Raw genomic sequence first — 15905 nt, 5'->3', positions numbered from 1 at the left:
CGCCAGGCCTAAACGATAAGCAATTGTATCGGAATCACCTGAATCCGTTGCCGTGTGGACAGGGCCTTAGTTTGGTAGCACTCAGATAAAACAGCAGCAGTAAAAAAAAAAAGAATATAAATAAAATATGTGGAGGAATTGTAGCGTAGGTGAATATTGTACTAGGTGTATTTACGTACCTATGTGTAAAGTGATCAAGTCAATAAAATAAAGTGCAGCATGAGCAGATATTGCACAGATTGTAGTAATTGTATTTACAGTCCTGAATATAAAGTGACCAGTGCGTTAGCGGCAGCTTGGGGGTGTATGTGTGTGGGGGGGGAATAGAGGCTACAGCTCTGGGGAAGAAGCTGTTCCTCAATCTACTTGTGCATGTTCTGATGGTCCTGTCTCTTTTGCCCAATGGGAGTGGGACAGACAGTTTATGACCTGGGTGTGTTGAGTCCTTGATAATGTTGTTAGCCTTCTTAAACGGTTAGCATAAACTATGTCCAGATTTGGTAGCTTAGTCCCCACAACCCTCTGGTGCAGTCTTAACTATACGTTCAAAATCTCTGGTTCTCCGCAATACAGCTGGTGTACCAAACTGTGACACAGTAACAAAGCAAGCTCTCTGTTGTGCTCTTATAGAAGTTTACTAAGAGCTGAGCGGGAAGTTTGGTTTCTCAAGAAGAAAAGCCTCTGCTGAGCTTTCTTCACTAGGTGTGAGGTGTTAAGGGTCCACGTCTGAGCCTTTGTGATGTGGAGTCCCAGGAATCTGATGTCGTTAACACTCTCCACCTCTTCACTATTTATGGGGGGAGGGGGGCTGTTGTTTTCCTGGTTCTCCTGAAGTCCTCAACGACCTCCTTTGTTTTGGTTGTGTTCAGTACCAGGTTACTGTCCGAACACCGCCAGACCAGGTGCCGAACCTCCTCTCTGTAGGGCTTCTCATAATTGTCTGATATCAGTCCCACTGTAGTCGTGTCATCAGCAAACTTCACGCTAGCATTAGAGGAGTGGATAGGTGTGCACTCATACATGAATAGAGTGAAAAGGGCTGGGCTAAGCACACAGCCCTGTGGTACTCCTGTGTTCAGGGTGAGAGTGGACGATGTGCGGTTTCCCACCCTGACGTTTTGTGGTCTGTTGGTGAGGAAATCCGAAATCCATGAGCAGAGTGCAGTGGTTAATCCCAGGTTGTTGAGCTTGTTTACTAGTTCATGTGGGACTATTCTATTGAAAGCGGAGCTAAAATCGATAAATAGCGTCCTGACGTATGTGTTGGGATGTTCCAGATGAGACAAGGGCCCTTGAGCAAAGCACCTAACCGTCTACTGCTCCCCATGCTGCTCTGGGTTTGTTGTACGTTGCTCTGGATAAGAGCGTCTGCTAAATGCCATTAATGTAATGTAACATTAACAACTGCCCCCACCCCATGGACAATAAATTTAGGGCTTTTAATTCATGGTTTAAAGGTTGCATATAAGTTCATATAGCTGACATATTGGGTAGTTGCTCAACACCCACCCCATTGTTATCCCCCGCCACGAAATGCGCAGGGGGATATAGGAATGGAGTCTGTCCTTCCGTCTGTCTGTTTCAACCTGGACAAGTTTTCTCAGAAACTGCATAAGCTACATCAATGAAACTTTGCGTTCTGATATTACTATTCATGATCTACTGTAAGTTCTCATCTCATTATCTGTAGCCGCTTTATCCTGTTCTACAGGGTCGCAGGCAAGCTGGAGCCTATCCCAGCTGACTACGGGTGAAAGGCGTGGTACACCCTGGACAAGTCACCAGGTCATCACAGGGCTGACACATAGACACAGACAACCATTCACACTCACATTCACACCTACGCTCAATTTAGAGTCACCAGTTAACCTAACCTGCATGTCTTTGGACTGTGGGGGAAACCGGAGCACCCGGAGGAAACCCACGGGGAGAACATGCAAACTCCACACAGAAAGGCTCTCGTCGGCTGCTGGGTTCGAACTCAGAACCTTCTTGCTGTGAGGCGACAGCGCTAACCACTACACCACCGTGCCGCCCTACTGTAAGTTGAGTTTGAAAATCATTTGCAAGAAATTATTCTTTTCAGAGTTATGGCCCTTGATTTTCGTTATTGGACTTTGTACAAGTGGACTCAGTCTGGACAAGTTTTCTCAGAAACTACATAAGCTACATCAATGAAACTTTGCATGCTGATATTACTGAAAAAAGCTGGGTGGCGTTTTATGAAGGTGTCCTAGCACTTACGACATCATAAGTCAATATTAAAGCAATGGGCTTATAAGGTCGTAAGTGTTAAGAGGTCTTCATAAAATGCTCATGGCGGGGGATAGCGATGACCATGTCTTCTTGTTTTTACTAACTCGTCCAACTCTCTGGCCTGTTCACGTCTGAAATCTGGCAGCCCTATCTTAAAGTATTGTGATAATATCATGGTGTGTGTTTGCCATATCTCTCTGGCAGAATCAGCAGGTTGGAGAGGATTGTGTGTGTGTGTGTGTGTGTGTGGTGGTGAAGACCTTGCTTCCTCCTCATGGCACAACCAGATGACCCATTATGCCGTCTGGTTTCCCTTGCTTTCTTTGGCACTCAGTCTGATAGTTTATGTTCATGGGCAGATTTACCAACCATGCTGTTTTTGGTACTTGTCAGACTGTTTAATAATCGGTCAACTAGAACTCGGATTAGATGTTCCAATGGCATACAAATGATGGGGTTTCAGTGTTTAGCAGTGGAAAGTATCTAATATGAGACCCATTTGCTACAGAAAACATGGTCGACATGTGCTTTTGTGGTAGTGTGGTCCTTCACATATAATTTATTGCAGAACCAAATGTCTGGTAAAGGGTTTATGTGTCTGATATACACAGTGATTTATTTTTATTTTTTTTAATTCATCTTGTGGATGCATGACTATGTGGATCTTGACCTCTTGTATGACCTCTGTATAACGTGTACTGTATGTGTGTGGATGTATTTTGTATGTAAGTATGTGATAGCATGTACGACAGTGTAAAATAGAATCCAAAAGTCTGAGTTCACCCCAAGAACGTTTTTTATTTAATCAATAATGAAGCACTAAATGCAGTTTTGTTCTGTTATACTTCTCAAGTTGCACCATTCTTCAATAATAATAATAATAATTCAAAATGATTTTTCTTTCCTGAAAACAATAGGAACAGTAATGCCTAATGCTTAGAGAACTAATATTGAGTCAGGCGGCACGGTGGTGTAGTGGTTAGCGCTGTCGCCTCACAGCAAGAAGGTCCGGGTTCGAGCCCCGTGGCCGGCGAGGGCCTTTCTGTGCGGAGTTTGCATGTTCTCCCCGTGTCCGCGTGGGTTTCCTCCGGGTGCTCCGGTTTCCCCCACAGTCCAAAGACATGCAGGTTAGGTTAACTGGTGACTCTAAATTGACCGTAGGTGTGAATGTGAGTGTGAATGGTTGTCTGTGTCTATGTGTCAGCCCTGTGATGACCTGGCGACTTGTCCAGGGTGTACCCTGCCTTTCGCCCGTAGTCAGCTGGGATAGGCTCCAGCTTGCCTGCGACCCTGTAGAACAGGATAAAGCGGCTAGAGATAATGAGATGAGATATTGAGTCAGTATGAGGTGTTGGAGATTAAGACCTGAACGCACCACCGTGTTACCATTTGAATGAAATATATCATAATTTTAGCCTCAAATGGCTAACTGGTTCTTGGTAGTGAACTCACACTCTTAGACACTGGTGTGTGTGTGTGTGTGTGTGTGTGTACACCGTCCAGGTGCCTTACTGTGTTCGTCTCAGTACACAGGCCCTGTCCCAGCAGAGCGCGAGTCTCCGATGGCACGGAGCGAGATGTCCCCGAGCCGGGCGCAGCACTCACCCCCCACACAGAGACCCAACGCCTGCTGCTTCTGCTGGTGCTGCTGCTGTAGCTGCTCTTGGTATGAACCATGCACCACTCTCACGCTTTCTCATAATGAGGCTTCCATTCAACTGTTTATATGAGAAATGAGAGCGAATGTATCATCAAAAAACCTGAACAAAAGTCAGCTAAATACCATAAATTTGCTTTGACATTTGATTGAAGCTTCAGTGACTACTAAAATACTGGCTGGGAGAAATTAATAAATCGAGCTATTAATAGGTAACAGAACATAATTTAGCAAGTACAGATGTGTGCCATAGTAGTCCACAGTGATTCACATGCCAAACTTTAAGATAATTAATAGTTATTCCACAAAATTGAGTCGTAGATGAGCTGATAGCCGACGAGGCGCGTAGCGCCGAGTCAGCTATAAGCCATGTATGACGAGATTGAGTGGAATAACTGTTTTATTCTATCCACATTCACTGGATTTTGAGAAAGAGAGCATTTTTATTTTTTGAATTCGATAAATAAAAACTTTATACAAAACGTCCGACAAAATCATTTCCGCTGACAATGTAAACAAACTGCGAAATGACAATAGCAATTTGTGAAAAATGCTATAATAATAATTCTTGAAAAATAAAAAAGATACTTTTATTCCATATTTTATTGCTTCTTTTTTTTTGGGGGGGGGGGGTTCTTCTTCTTCTTCTCCTTCTTTAAGGTTTTTTGCCAGTTGGCAAATCAATTTAAATGTGCATTACCGCCATTGACTGGGCTGGAGTGTGGAACAGGAGACTTTTTTTTTTAAGCTATTTCTGTTTCTTTTAAATACTTGATAATTTTTGGGATTTTGTTTTCATGTAGAGTTTTTATTTCGTCCTCATTTGGTTCAGCAACATGCGCCGCCATTTTGTTTTTCTGTACTCATGGTATATGAGCTGATAGCCTAGTAGTAGATCGTAGATAGCCAATCAGAGCTCATGATTGCTCATATCCAGTGAATGTGGATAGAATAAGATAAGATATTCCTTTATTGATCCCCATGAGGGGAAATTCAGGTGTTGCAGCAGCTCAAGTACAGAGTGAAATATAGAAAAATGTAGGTTAAGTTTAAAAAAATAAATAAATAAAATCCAGGTAGAAAAGCCATCGCATACCTGTCAACTTTGAGGTTTGAAAAAAAGGGATATTTCCCAGATTTTTAACTCAAAATAAGGGAAAATTTTGGAAAGTCATACCCTTCACCAAAAGTGGGTGTGTAGTTGAATGGGGGGCAATTTTCTATCTAGTATTTGTGATTTCCTGTACTCTGGTGCATGTTGGTGATAGCCAAGACCCAAACTCTATATGCTTATGGTTTATAGAGTGCATTTGTGAATAAACTATACATTTATTTTTATTTGCTTTCAGTAGTACCAGTTATTTCCCAAATTAAGGGCTAAAATACGTATCTTATGTTAAAATAAGAAAGGTCATTATATAACCAGTCAATAAATTCAATTCGATTGCAATTTATTATGGTTTTACCATAATCATGGCCTCGGAACACTAGATAGATAGATAGATAGATAGATAGATAGATAGATAGATAGATAGATAGATAGATAGATAGATAGATAGATAGATAGATAGATAGATAGATAGATAGATAGATAGATAGATAGATAGATAGATAGATAGATAGATAGATAGATAGATAGATAGATAGATAAAGAGTAATATAAAATATCAAACCAAGAGTGATTTAAAATGGGTAAGTTTCAGATAGAAAATAAAATAGACAATGAGTGGATAAAACAGTTAATACACCAATTAGTTTACACTAGGCTATTTATGAGGTCTTAGCCAGGACATACTTAATGTAAACATGTGTAGCTTACCTTTGATTATTTGGGAGACTTTCGTTTTCCCCATGGAAAATTTCTTTGCGATGGAAGAATCTGGGAACATTCCAGCCACGCATTTGTTGAAATCATCAAAGAAAGAGAGGCTAATGTTTTTCTTAACTATTAGCATCGCCATCTTCACCTCAGACCTAATCAGTGTTGCCAGATACTGCTGACATTTTCCAGCCCAAAATATGTTCAAAACCCGCCAAAATGCACTTGAAACTGCCCAACTTGGGCGGGAAACCGCCCAATCTGGCAACACTGGACCTAATCACTTGTTCAGCCTCGCCTCCAGACGTAGTTATGTAATTACTGATGCCTGAGAGGGCGGAAACGTGAATTCATGGCCCGACTTCCTGCTGTAAACTCCTGTCAGAGGCGCGTCATGAATTCTGGACCTACCGACTTTTTTATATTGTGAAAATACGGGACTTTTATATAATGTGAAAATACAGGATATTTTCGGGAAAATAAAAAAACGGGAAGACAGCGGGAAATAAGTCAAAATAAGGGATTTCCCGGGAAAAACGGGAGGGTTGACAGGTATGCCATCGTAGTTGTTACTTTCCTTGCTGTGAACATTTCTGCTACACAGTTGCGGGTGATTTGTCAGTGTATGTGTGCTGAAATTCAGATATACGCTGTATTGTTACAGAGGCTCCAACTTGGGAAATTGCAAAGAGGGAGATTCTCCCTCTCTGCGAGTAGCTCGGAGGGAGACAAGTTTGAGCGCCATAGGCGCGAAGGCGAGTTTTTTTTAATATATGAATGATTCACCACATTTCGTGTCAATTTCGTGTCAATTAAATCTTATTAATAGTAACGGATCTAGATAAATCCAGTGACTATAGACCAAACTTTAATATGCCTAAAATCAAGGTTAATGTCAATAATGACTATTATAAATTGCCAATGGTAGACCCTCTGATGATAATGTTCTTCTAATCATATTCTATTTCTAAGTCTAAGTTAGTAAAAGGCAGACAAGTTCGTTAGAATCTAACGTCTGGTCTGGTGATCTAACCCTGTCAGATATAGGGTCATCTTGCTGCCATCCAAAATAGTCCGCCATTCGTCCCTGGCGACCATCGCGACGGGTGATCCCAACTTTATCTTGGTGATTTTCTGATACTTTTTCTTCGTAGTTTGGCTTTCGCCATTTCCACCAACGGAACTTCATTTCATTATCTCATTCAAGAGAACAAAAAGTTAAAGACGAGCAGGTGATAAATGCAGACGAAATGCAGATGCAAAAAAACAAACAAAATGGTTGAGTGTCGCAGGTTTTCTCGTTCTCTCGCGCGTATCATTAATAGCACCATCTGTATGCTTTATCGGTAACTGCTAAGACATTGGGTGGGCTCAAGTGTGTACCCCGCAGCGTACCGAATTCCGCTCGATTCATATGCGCGCATGCCTCCGGCATTCACTCCAATCCCCCCATTATGCCGATCGGTGTACCGACCGGGGAATCGGCATATACCGTGGGGTATACACTTGAGTCCACCCATACAATGTCAGACACACGAAAAGCGGAAAGTCAACTATTAATTTTCGTCAACATAAACGGATTAAGTTATATTTTTTTTAACTAATCATGTGTAGTAAGGGCGGGCGGGAGATTTTTATGTTGTCAGCGGGAGGTCGGGAGGATTTTCTAAATGTTCCCTAAAGCGGGAGATCTCCCACCCATGGCGGGAGAGTTGGAGCCTCTGTTGTTATGAGCCCAGGAGAGGATTTTTAATTTTTTTTTTCTCATCTCATTATTATCTCATTATCTCTAGCCGCTTTATCCTGTTCTACAGGGTCGCAGGCAAGCTGGAGCCTATCCCAGCTGACTACGGGCGAAAGGCGGGGTACACCCTGGACAAGTCGCCAGGTCATCACAGGGCTGACACATAGACACAGACAACCATTCACACTCACATTCACACCTACGGTCAATTTAGAGTCACCAGTTAACCTAACCTGCATGTCTTTGGACTGTGGGAGAAACCGGAGCACCCGGAGGAAACCCACGCGGACACGGGGAGAACATGCAAACTCCGCACAGAAAGGCCCTCGCCGACCACGGGGCTCGAACCCGGACCTTCTTGCTGTGAGGCGACAGCGCTAACCACTACACCACCGTGCCACCCCTAATTTTTTTTTTTTACAAAATTAGATTAACATTTGCAAAACAGTTGGATGGAAGCTTCCCTCATGTACTACACGTATTTTTCACATCTGGTTCTCTCACCTCTGTTTCTGTTCAACATCAGTGTTTTTAGCTTAATTGGTTTTCTTGTTGCACTTTCTTTAATAGTTAGTTTTTCATTGCCTTGATTTGTCATACCTTCTTTCTATCATGTGGAGAATTCCAGCTACTTCCTCTTCATCACTGATTTCATAAGTCTTTCTGTCCTTTTACACGTGTTTCTAGTTTTTTTTTTTTTTGTGTGTGTGTGTGTGTGTGTGTGTGTGTGTGTGTTAGCGCTGTGTACTAGACCCGAAAGAGCAACTGTGATTAAGACTGCTCTCATTCTACCAAGAGCTCTGTGGGATATGGCTGCATATTCACAGAATCTCTCTCTCACACACACACACACACACACACACACACATTGGTAGTCACTTGGGAATCTTTTTACTGCCTAATAACAGAGCTCCTCTAGATCTCTTTCTGACAGGCTCCCTGTAAACGATAGCATAAAACTGCAACTGGAAGATCGAGCACCCTGGCCAAGCTACACACGTTTGTGTTAGGTGTAAGTCCTTGACCACAGTGTGGTGTTAGCAGCACGTGGCCACGTGCTGAAGCAGAGCCTGAGGTTTTGCGGTCAGTCTGACGAGCTCAGAGCTGCTCTATTCGCCATCTCCATGGTCACCATCAGAAGAAATCAGTTATGGAAACAGATTCGAAGACCACAGTTACCATTATAGCAGACGCACCAGTGTATTCAAAGCAGAAACGTATATATTTGAATTAAAGTTCGAACCTTGAAGTAGACCTGTAGTCTACTTCAAGGTTAGTAGTAGGCCTGTGTAGGAATACGGTGATTAATTGGGCCGTGCATTTGCATGCAGTTTCATTTGATATAAAAGAACAAAAACTCCTTGGGCAAACTTTGATCACAGGAACTTTAATGTCATGTTAGAAGTTTTTAGTATATTTTTTAGAGATTAATGAAAGTTAATTTGGGGGATGATGCAAAAACGAGATTTCATGAATCCTTTTGAAAAGCCAGAGATGTTTTCTTGTCTCCCCATATGTCTTTTTATTTGACATGAGATGATTCCATTCGACTTTCAGGCTGTTTATCTGAGCAACTAGAGCGAGATAAGAATCCCAAGTCTTTTCCATGACCCGTAATTGCAGCGCTACACATGCTTTAATATCTCTGTGTGATAAATAGCATGTGTATGTGTACAGTAATAAGGACAAGCTGGAGAGTGTATGTGTTAGGAATGTCTGTCCCTTCATGTCACGTGTGTCTGTGCGTGTGTCTGTGCGTGTGTGTGTGTGTGTGTGTGTGTGTGTGTGTGGCCAGGCCAAGATGGTTCGGGCACAACTGTTATTTCTCAATGCCGTTTTACCACCTTCCAGTCTCACTATTAGGAGAGAAGATGAGAGTCGGCGGAGATTGAAAGCCCAGGAGACTAAGCTGGAGACCATACCAAACTGTGAACCTTGGTGAGATCTCACACACACATTCAAACACAGCATTCTCAGTTTCTCCAGGTGTCGGCATATGCAGATGTTTTTGAGCTTGAGCATTAAGAATCTCGTAACCATTGAGGCTTCTGTTTTGATGCCAAAATAGTGTTGAAATATGAATGCCATGTTTATTCCGCTTCATTAGAAACTGCCACCGTATGTATGACCTTTGCTCAGGACTGCTGATCAGAAGAGTTCAAAGCCACCACTGTTCAGCACTTCAGCAGGGCTCTTAAATGTTTTTACTCCCAGGATGTGGTGTGGCTGTGCAACAATTCTAACGTGTTTATTATTTTCAAAATATATTATCTGGTCTTTCTGTTTTTACAATAATTATACAGGTAGTCGTCGACTTACGACCTATGCGACTTACGACCAATTGACTTTACGACCGTCTGGTTATGACTGGCAAGTGTTTCCCAGCTGAGCTAGCTGAGCGTACGACAGTTTCCGCCCCAGCTCCCGGCAGCATCTCTTGCCGCGTACAACAGTTTCCGCCCCAGCTCCAGGCATATGCGCAGTCTCTCTCGCACTCCCTCGCGCACTCCGTCATACAGTTTCCGCCCCAGCCCCAGGCACACGTGCAGTCTCTCGCGCACTCCGTCATACAGTTTCCGCCCCAGCTCCAGGCACACGCGCAGTCTCTCTCGCGCACTCCGTCATACAGTTTCCGCCCCAGCTCCTGGTTTATGAAACGAGCAAATGCTCCCGCCAGCCCGAGCGCTGCAACAGCTGATGATGACGTAGACGACCCACAGCCAAGCACCAGTGATGCCAGCGGTCACTAAGTTTTGTATTTTGCTATGTTTTACATTTGTTTTTTGGTATGTTTCAAACTAAAATGTTTTCTATTTTTCACACCTGTATTTCGTATTTTTTGTTTTGCACATATTAAACGAATTGTGCTGTACGCAGTGTAGTATGCAGTGTTTGACTTAAACCAAATAATGAGCCAAGGTAATGAAATAAGAAAATGTTGATAAAATAAGACTTTAAGATGATTACAATATCATTACACATCACAATATACTTACGTTCGTTTAACATAGGCCGACTTACGACCAGATCGCTTTACGACCGGTCAGTCGTAACCAAACGCAGTCGTGAGTCGACGACTACCTGTACTTTCTACAAGCTTCAACAGCTTTTTTTTTTTTTTTTGTCTGTGTTAAATAGAAGAAGTAATATATATTATGAAACCACATGCAGTTTGGAGACTATGTTTCTCTGATCATATCATATACAGAAGAGTTCAAGTGAGAAACAGGTGTCTGTGTCGGTTCTTAACTAAAAAGCATAACAAACATCATCAAGTCTGGCTTATACCATGCAAACTAATTAAATACCTGTCAGTTTCCTTTGTTGGTTGTTGTTTCTATTAACTGGCCCCAGAATGCATTGCAACATGATTTCCTTTACAAAATTTCTTTGAAATTTAAACACGACATTTTCGGTTTTTTATCCCCCGCTGGCCGAAAGGCCCAAAGAGGGATTATGTCGTGGCGATTTCCGTCCGTCCAGCCATCCCGGGAAGGGTGCTCACCTTCTGAAATCAACTCCTCTCACAATTTTTAGAGGAATTTCACGAAACTTGGCAGGATTCTTTGTTATATGTTGGTAATACGCATATTGTAATTTCGTTCAATTCGGTACATTTTACCAGAGTTACAGCCCTCGATTAACAAAATTACACTTTGACAATTTCATGAGAGTGTTTTCCTTCTGAAATCAGCTCCTCTCACAATTTTTGGAGGAATTTCACGAAACTTGGCAAAAAGGCCTTGTTATATGATGGCAATACGCATATTGCGATTTAATTTTGTTTGTGAAAATTTGACCAGAGTTTTGACCCTTGATTAAACAACTTGTACTTTGACAGTTTCGTGAGGGTGTATGTTTTATGAAATCAACTCCTCTCACAATTTTTGGAGGAATTTCACGAAACTTGACAGACTTCATTGTTATATGTCGGTAATATGCGTATTGCAATTTCATTCAATTCAGTCACATTTTACCAGAGTTATGGCCTAGTTGCCAGCGGGGGATATTGTGCTCTCAGAGCACTCTTGTTTTGTAATATATTTAAGAGCAGAAAGTATCATGATAGGTTTAGTTAGGTGACTAGGGCTGCGTCCATTGGGCTAGTCCTTCCTATGGCCTTTCCTAAGCACTTTTCCTTAACCTCGATGGAAAATGTTATGAGGTCAAGGAAAGATGTGAAAGAGAATTCTTAAGGGCATAGGAAAATACAACTGCTGGTGCGAAGAGAATCCAACTGCACTTACACTCATCTACGCAATTATGTGACCGCACATGTTAAAGACGTAGGTCTACTGTGTGAAACTACATAGTTCCGCAGATGGACGACAAAAAGCGCATCTTTGCCCCATGCATTCTTACTGGGTTGTTTCATGCAAGCTGTGTAAACATGGACAACACGGTGAAAAATATTCCTTCCTTATTTAATCTTTTATTATTTATATAATTCTCGGTTTGCATGAATAGTGTGCCGCTGGTGTGTCACTTTAAATGTTGCTGCTTCAAGGAATTGTGGGATGACATTATCTCCTTTCCTTTCGTCAAAGATGGTCCAGTGTACCGTATGCTAAAGGAGATTGGAAAAGAAGCACTGAAGCACCTTTCTTTAGCATTTAGAGAATTCGAACAGTTCTTGTCATGGCTGCCACTTAGATACTTTCAGGTCATTTCACTCAGTTAGGAACCTTCCTAAGCAAAAAAGACTATTTGAATGCAGCCTAGTCAACTACAGCATCTGATGTTAATTTCGCCAATAGTTACCATGTCAGCTAATTAGTCTTGTAGGTAGTTAGTTCAAAGGAATTAAACACACACTCATGACATTATTGTTAGATACTTGTAAGTTGTCAGGGGAATTCTGTGTGTGTGTGTGTGTGTGTGTGTGTGTGTGTGTGTGTGTGTTGGAATACAGGGCAGGTTGCAAACTGCAGGTCTCAGATGAATTTTATCATTAGTGTGATGTACGTCTGCGATTTGCATACCACTGCATGCTCAAGCTTGTTCTAAGACTGGGACAAAGATGAATTTCTGCCAAAATACTAATAGGGAGATCTCTGGTGTTTTCTTCTCTGTAGAGTTTTGCTGTGCAGGGCCTGATCATTCCACTGACTTTCCCCATTGTTTAAAAAAATAATTAAATAAAAAATCATACAGCCTAAGGACACACTCATCTCCAGCCAAAATTAATTAAATGTTTTTTTTTTGTTTTTGTTTTTTCTCAGCACCAAACCAACGGTGGAGGAGATGAAACAGTGGGCTCAGTCCTTCGATAAGCTGATGAAGAACCCAGCAGGCCGGAACGTGTTCCGTGAGTTTCTGCGAACAGAGTACAGCGAGGAGAACATGCTCTTTTGGTTGGCCTGTGAGGACCTGAAGAAGGAGATCAACAAGAACATGATAGAGGAGAAGGCACGCATGATCTACGAAGACTACGTCTCTATTCTTTCACCTAAAGAGGTAATAATAATAATAATAATAATCATAGTAAGAGGCAATATACACACACACACAGGGTCTTTAAGAACATGTATGATTTCACGATCTAATAACTTTGCCAATTCTCGTTCAGTTGACCTCACATTTTAACAGCATGTGTGGAAACAGGTCAAAATTTTATGTTTGTTTTTTGTTTTTATCTTTTTAGGTATAGAAATGCCATTCACTGTAAAAGAAAAGGCGTTTTGTGTGTTAGAGTACACTCGAACACAGTCGAACAAGACTGTGCAGCGTGCATTTATGAGAGAATTCTCTAAAAATGCACCAACTGCAATGCAGATTTGGACACGGCACAAAAAGTTCAAAGAGGAAGGTTGGGTTAGGGTTAAGTGCGCATATTGAAAATTTGTGAAATTGTTCATGGAATCTACATACCTTTTTGAATTTCATTTGCCTAGACTATGTAGTTTCTGGGATATTTACGTCTCACATAATATCAAATTTTTTGAAACACCCTGTGTGTGTGTGCGCGTGTGTGTGTGTGTGTGTGTGTATATATATATATATATATATATATATATATATATATATATGTGTGTGTGTGTGTGTGTATATATATATACACACACACACGGTGTTTCAAAAAAATTTGATATTATTTTATATATATATATATATATATATGTATATATATATATATATACCGTATTGGCCCGAATATAAGACGACCCTGAATGTAAGACGATCCCCCCTTTTCCAAGTTCATCTTTGGGGAAAAAGTTTTTTGAAGACCAAATGTTCATTCATATAAAGCGTATTTATTTCAAAATTCTGTTTAAAATTAGAGGCTTTTGTTTTTCACATTTAAATAGAGGTCATTTCAGTCTCATTTCCGTGAACACTTTTCATAGAAGTAAAAAAAGAGGCTAAACTGCAGGCTACTAGACAAGCCAAATTAAAACATTTAAATTGCATTAATTCAACAAATTTGTCAGGTTTAGATTGAAAGTTCATAAACTTCAGAATGTCAATGCATTAACTTCCCATAGCCTACGGGTATATGGAATAAATTTGCAGAACAGTGCAAATGCTTTAAACAATGCATTAAACAATACATTAAGGTTTACAATAATAAACAACTGAAACAATGGAAAGGGTAGTTTGCTAAATTACAGCTACTCAGCACAGAGATCCTCAGCCTCACTTTGCTCACTCTCACTGTCCTCACTTTCACTTTCGTTTTTGGCGGCATTTTGTCTAGTCCGCGAATTTAAGACGACCCCCCTTTTCAAGAGCTATTTTTTACAACAAAAACACTGTCTTATATTCGAGCCAATACGGTATATATACTGGGTGTGATTTGCTGGGGGGGATGGTGGGGATCATCCCCCCCCCCCTCTGGTTTTTATCTCTGCTGAAAAAAAATCCTCGGGGACAACCCCGTCAATAAAACAAACAAACCAAAAAAAAAAGCTGACATGACAGGCATGTTGTGACACAGTTTTCTATGGTCTACATTGCACTCACTTTCAAAATGACCCGAAGTGGCAGCTTTGATGTTCACGAACGTCCCCAGCAAATAGATACATTGTAGATAATAACAATATCTTTGCGGTCTATGCAGGGATGCAAACAGCGCGCCTTTTGGCGGATGCCGCCTTTTTCACGGCCGATTTTTTTTTTTTTAGGGGGGGCGTTGGAGTGTCTGATTATAGCTTCAAAGTAAATTCTGTATTACAATTACTAAATAAGCAAATCCGTTACAGTCCATGAAACAGGAAGTATAAGGATGAGAAAAAAAGAGTTTAAATCGGAAAGCTGCGCACAATGTGAACTGCGCCATCAGAGCAAACTGTTCATTTAGTATTCATGTATTTTAGTGATTTTCGAGTCACTGTCCATTTAATCCGGAGGGAGAGAAACATCACAGCAACGCGACAAGCAATGCGAACTTTGTTGTGTTAGTGTTCGTGTATTTAGTCAGAGAGATAGGAAGATGAATTTACTATCTCTGGTTTAGTGTTCGTTTTCATTTAGTGTTATTCATTTGATATCATCAGATGTTATTGAGCTGTTAGCCTATTGTTACCTTAATTTTGTGACGTTTCATGATTAAAAAAAAAAAAAACCATCCCCCCTTCTGTTTTTTTGACAAATCGCACCCTGTGTGTATGTGTATATATATATATATATATATATATATATATATATATATATATATACACATTTTTTTATTGCAGTTTAAAGTGCATTGGAATACATGAAAAAGAGTAATATTAAAGTAATAGATGACACAAACAACAAACAAGACAAGTAAAAAAAAATCATAATGCAGAAAAGATTTTAGACTGTCTTGAAAACTGAAAATAAAACTATGAACTAAAGGATTTGCTAAATTTTAGAATACAAAACCATAACACCAAAAAGTACACATACAGACAATCCTTTGAATGAAAACCAAAAACTAAACAACAAACAACAAAAAACTCAATACACCAGAGCCTGGTGTTAAAGGAACTGACTGTTCTACAGACTTATGTGTCAGAATATCTGAGCAAATATTTACACATTTTATATTTGCATTTGTATAACAAATGATGTGATGCTGCACCAGTATTTATACACATTCTCATCTCCCCCACTCTGCACATGCTGTCACTGGGTCTCAACATGCAATATACACATACCGTATAGTGTGAGGTGCAGTGCAGGAAGTCAGGCAGCTTTCTGCAGAGCTGGAATGGGATGGAAAGGGTCGACTCCGTCAGCTGTCTGTTAGACAGCACCAGGAATAACCACAACCTGTGATTTCAGCAATCACTAATTCTGTGTGGTTGTTTTTTTTTTCTTTGCTCTGAAATAATATCCTGTGGCTGGGGACGTTTTCTGTAATAGCAGCTTGTATTATTATTATTATTATTATTAACGCAAATTTCTTTTAACACCACTAAATTTTTTGACGCGTGTTTAACGCATGCACTTTCTGTTCCCCC

At 40.7% G+C, this 15905-nt stretch overlaps 1 protein-coding gene across 12 annotated transcripts in view; it reads left to right on the top strand.

The window, feature by feature from the left end:
* Nucleotides 1-15905, top strand: part of rgs19 (regulator of G protein signaling 19) — a 151840-nt gene that overhangs the window by 74523 nt on the left and 61412 nt on the right. For 10 of the 12 annotated variants that reach the window (XM_060938022.1, XM_060938019.1, XM_060938015.1 and 7 more), the window contains 3 exons: nucleotides 3783-3922; nucleotides 9328-9414; nucleotides 12699-12933. In XM_060938022.1, coding sequence (XP_060794005.1) covers nucleotides 3783-3922; nucleotides 9328-9414; nucleotides 12699-12933 — 462 coding nt within the window. Of the gene's footprint in view, nucleotides 1-3782; nucleotides 3923-9271; nucleotides 9415-12698; nucleotides 12934-15905 lie in introns of those variants that run through there. The other 2 variants (XM_060938016.1, XM_060938025.1) reach the window with 2 other exon arrangements.

Source organism: Neoarius graeffei, chromosome 13 (genome assembly GCF_027579695.1).
Source record: "Neoarius graeffei isolate fNeoGra1 chromosome 13, fNeoGra1.pri, whole genome shotgun sequence".
NCBI lineage: Eukaryota > Metazoa > Chordata > Actinopteri > Siluriformes > Ariidae > Neoarius > Neoarius graeffei.
Note: the sequence above shows the minus strand (reverse complement) of the source record. Positions and strands in the feature narration are given on the sequence as shown.